The sequence below is a fragment of the Trachemys scripta genome, chromosome 2 (assembly GCF_013100865.1).
Source record: "Trachemys scripta elegans isolate TJP31775 chromosome 2, CAS_Tse_1.0, whole genome shotgun sequence".
Taxonomy (NCBI): Eukaryota; Metazoa; Chordata; order Testudines; family Emydidae; genus Trachemys; species Trachemys scripta.
In genome coordinates, this window is record NC_048299.1 from 164,806,645 (window position 1) to 164,810,984 (window position 4,340).

The following is a 4,340-nucleotide window of genomic DNA, read 5'->3' on the forward strand; positions in this document are numbered from 1 at the left end:
GAGGCTGACTCCCAGGATCAGATACAGGAGGGGCAGCAGGGTCCAGGGAACAGGCGCCATTCCTGCCCTGCCACTGTCGGTCTGGGAAACCTTGGCCTTATCATTCCCTGGCTCAGTGTCTCAGTTTCCATTCTCGCCAGCTTCTGCCTATTTCCCTGCAGTTTCACGTTTGTGTTGGTGCCAGTCCCACCCCCGCACTGCACAGTCTAATACCGGCTCCTCTCTCTTGCCAGCACCATGACACCTGCCCTGGAGCCGAAGCTGGAGACCCACCTCCTCTGAGCAACCCTGCACGCAGTCTTCACCCTGGGCACGCAGACGGACACCAACCAAGTCCAGGTAGATCAGCCAGCTGTTATCCTGCCCGAATCCTTGCTAATTGCCTGCAGTGGGATGTGAATGAAAGAGGCCAGGATATGTGTTTGGGGGTCTCACCAGTGCTTCCCAGAGACCCCTCTTCCCATCCTGTGGCAGGTGTAGCCCCAGTTTCCCTAACTCTGACCCATGGCTCTCCCTTGCTTTGCAGGATCTGCATAGGGTCATACCAGACCTCCTGGACGCCATGCTGGGGAACCTGCTGGCAAAGACCCCAGACACGGACAAGCTCCACTACATCTTGGAGGTGAGCCCGATGAAGGGGTGGGGGCAATTTTACCTTAACTCTTAGATCCATTTTCCAGTCTGTCCTCCTAGCTGGGCCCCCAGTGGCCATCCTTGGTCAGGGCAGTCAGTGCAATGCAGGGTCAGGCCTTTCCTCCTTGAAGGACAGAGGAAGGAGCTGGGACTTCAAGCCAGAGCTCTGCCTGGTTGTGTTGAGCACTAACTACAGGGCCCCTGGCTGGCTTGGGGAGTGAGAGTCTGAACCCCTCCTGGGAGATCCAGAAGATGGTCCTCAGAGAAGAGCCACAGCCTCATTCCTAGAGAAAAAGGAGGGCCCCAGAGAATCAGCCCTTGTCTCTGACGGGCCCCGAGATTCCTGGGGGGATTGTGCTCACACTCAGTCCCTTCACCCAGCCAAGGACTTGAGAGCCTGGGAGGGGGGAGGGGTCTGTCTCCTTCCTGGGGAGCTGTTCAGGAATCAGGAGTTCAGGGAGGATGGGACCAGCCCCGACACCGAGCATTGTCCCAATCTAGAGAGACAATGACAAGTTGTGACCTGCAGGATACAAGCATCGTCCTGGGGGCAAGAGTCCCCTTCTAAAGCTCTGTGGTCAATGAATCAGATATTCCACCCCCACCGCATGCAATATCTCAGCCCCCTTGGGATGGGGGGGGCCATTAGCACAACACATGCACCTCCTCATCAATCCTGAGCTGCCTCCTTTCCCCACAGCACATTAACTACTGGACCGTGTCCAGGGTGCCACGAGAGAGAGCCAGGGCCATCAGGAGCAGCGCGGTCCTGCTCACGTCCGTCATCACCCTCCCTGACTTTGACGTAAGTGGCCTCTGAGCCCAGCTTCCTGACTCCAGGCGTAGGCGGGCTGGCTCCAACGGGCTGGAGGATCTGCTGCTGCAGGGGCTGTGGGCTAGGAGTGTTTCTCTTGGGGAGGCAGAGTCAGAGCAGAGAATGAGCCTGGCTTGAGTCAAGTTCTTCTTGTCCTGGTTAAGTGGCAACTCTCGCTTGTAAGGAGACCATGCTCTAGGTTCTTGCCTTCTTGTCATCCTGGAGCAGCTGGGGAAGCAAATCCTCCTGGAGGGCCCTGCCCACATCCCTGTTCTCCGGGCTCCCTTGCGGGCAGAAATAACTAAGGATCCAGCTCTAGCTCCTATCCTCTAGTATCTCCTGCAGAGGGGCTGAGGGGAAAGAGAGTCCTGGCCCAGGCGGGGACTGGGAGCTGACAGGAAAATGCTGATGGAGTCCCCTCTCCCTCTCCCTTCCATTAGAACTCAGCCGAATTCCCCAGGATGGGCCACCACGTGGCACAGCTGGCTCTGTTCGTCGGTGACCCAGACGAGGACATCAGCCGGCAGGCCAGGGAGGGGGTTTACCGGCTCTACCAGCTCCTGCTGCGCCAGAGGGGTAAGGAACCCAGCTAGACAAGTGAGACTGGGACACCAGCCAATTTCTCTCCGAGTGACCCTGGCTGGTGGATCAGTCTCTCTCTATCTCTTTCTGTGTTCTCCACCACCCCCGCAGTTCTGTTGGGCTCTGCCCACTGTGCAGCCACCAATGGGATTGGAAGGACACAAGCCCTGCAACCAGAATGACCAATGTGTATGTGTCTCTCTCTTTCCCAGACCTGAACATCCATGAGGTCGAAGACCTTTGGTGCTGGGACTGGCACCAGGACAGCAGGCTCCTCGGCTATAAGAACACCGCCAGGGTGGGGGAGGTAAGGACACTCTGCCAGGGCATGGCACAGCCCTGCAGGGCAGGTGGCTGCTTCCTGGAGCCACGCGACGGAGTTGCCGTTCTAGGCCAGGATTTGGAGCCTGGTTTGGGGCAATCTGCTGAAGCCTCACATCTGGTTGGTTTCAGGTTTTTGCCAAATTTTTCTCAGCGGGGCAGAGAAGATTCTTCCTGCAGACAGCAGTGCTGGCCATGCACGACCCGCTGCTGCGTGTCAGCCAGGCTGGGCTGCTCCTCACTTACTCCCTCCTGGGGCAAGCCGAGCAGCTGATGGGGAGCAAGGTGAGCAGCTGCATTAGACTCAGGAGATTGGGGCGGGGCCCAAGCCTCATTCCCATCCTCTGGCCATTCGCCGGCCTGGCAGCAAGGCAACCGGTGGGGAATGAGAGTGAGAGCAGGTGCTCCTGGGAAGGGAGATGAATTCACCTCCATGAGCAGGAGGGAGCCAGCTTGTCCCCAGAGCAGCTCCAGCCCAGCTCTTTAGCAAGGCTAATGAATGACAAGCATTGCCTCAGCATGGACTTCTGTTCTTGGGAAGGGCAGCAGAGTCCTCTGCGTGCCCTCTGCGAGCCTCTCCTGTCACCCGTGCCACCACCCAGAGTTGTTCCCGTCACAGGCAGCCTGGGAGGCCAAGGACTGAGGGGTGATGGCGACTGACCGGGCAGTTCTGAGGCACATGGGCGGGGGAAGCTCGTCCTGCTGCCGGCAGGGCTGGACTCGCTCTAGAGAGAACGGGAGGATTCAGTCAGCAGGGGCTGCTGATCTGCCCCATTCACCAGGGCTGCCATCCTGCGGCTTCAGCCTCAGTGGCTGGGATGACTTGGGGAAAGGTCTCAAGCTGCCCACATCCCACTTCACTGCTGCCAGAATCCCTCCGCCCCCCCGCCCCGCTAGAGCCCCCTCCCTGCCCAACCTGGGTGGGGGTGGAGGAGAGGGGTCAGAGAACTTGAGCTCTGGATTGGAGGTGGAACAGCTGTCAGGGGCACTGGGTGGGAGGTGGCAGGAGCTCCCCCTACAAGGAGGTTGTTGGCACTGGAGGTCCCTTGAAAGGAAAACAAGACTCCATTCTGGGGATCAGGAGGGGGACTACATCCCTCAGAGGTGCGCGGGTGCTGGGTGGAATTGCTGCTGGTCCCAGGTGCCCTTAATTCCCCCTGATTCCATGGAGGCATCTGAGTCTCTGACAGGTCCTCGTTCCCTTGCAGCATGAGGTCGTGACGGCCAACATAATGAACCAACTTCACATCATCCGGCACTTGCGCCAAGTGCCGGAGGCGCTGCAGGAATTCTGCCTCCAAGGCCACCAGCAACTCCTGCTCCCTCTAAACGGGGAGTGTAGTGAGACTAAGTGGCCTCCCTCCGAGCAGGAGAGCGAGGGCCCCTCTACACGCCCCTTGGAGGGCAGAGCCTATATCGCCCCACCCGCTTTGCCTGTTGGCTGGCCACCGGGGCCTCTGGTAGACTCTGTTGCAACTCAGCGGCCTCCCTCCGAGCAGGAGAGCGAGGGCCCCTCTACACGCCCCTTGGATGGCAGAGCCTATATTGTCCCACCCCCCTCGCCTGTTGGCTGGCCACCAGGGCCTCTGGTAGACTCTGTTGCAACTGAGCGGCCTCCCTCCGAGCGGGAGAGCGAGGGCCCCCCTACACGCCCCTTGGAGGACGGAGTCTATATCGCCCCGCCCCCATCGCCATAAGGACCGGGGCGTGGGGTCGGAAATATAAAAGGCCGGCCCTTCACCACAGTTGGGGGGACAGCCTGCAACAGAGGAGGACACTTGGCCTGTTCTCCAGAGTCCCCTAACCCTGGTCCCAGACATGGACGAGGACTGGCCCAGAGTACCCGCTGCGGTTTACCCCAAGGAGCCGGAAGAGGCCTGGAGGCCGCAGGTACCAAACCCCAGGGAGGCAGGAAGTAGCCCAGGGGCAGCCCGGGAGCTGCTGGCTGCAGAGCCCGGTGCGGCTCAGTCGGCGTGTTGCGGCTGGATCC

At 59.9% G+C, this 4,340-nt stretch overlaps 1 protein-coding gene across 1 annotated transcript; it reads left to right on the forward strand.

The window, feature by feature from the left end:
• Nucleotides 1–291: 291 nt before the first annotated feature.
• LOC117871791 (protein MROH8-like) lies at nt 292–4,047 on the forward strand. Its single transcript, XM_034759552.1, has 6 exons — nt 292–339; nt 527–622; nt 1,888–2,023; nt 2,242–2,336; nt 2,483–2,635; nt 3,559–4,047. Exons 2-6 carry the CDS (start codon nt 563–565, stop codon nt 4,045–4,047), a joined length of 933 nt encoding a protein of 310 aa, XP_034615443.1. The 5' UTR covers nt 292–339; nt 527–562.
• Nucleotides 4,048–4,340: the final 293 nt, after the last annotated feature.

Coding starts and splice junctions, on each gene's coding strand:
- LOC117871791 (XM_034759552.1), top strand. CDS start 563: ATGCTGGGGAACCTGCTGGCAAAGACCCCAGACACGGACAAGCTCCAC. Junction 2,024..2,241: donor GCTCCTGCTGCGCCAGAGGG/GTAAGGAACCCA, acceptor TCTCTTTCCCAG/ACCTGAACATCCATGAGGTC. Junction 2,337..2,482: donor ACACCGCCAGGGTGGGGGAG/GTAAGGACACTC, acceptor GGTTGGTTTCAG/GTTTTTGCCAAATTTTTCTC.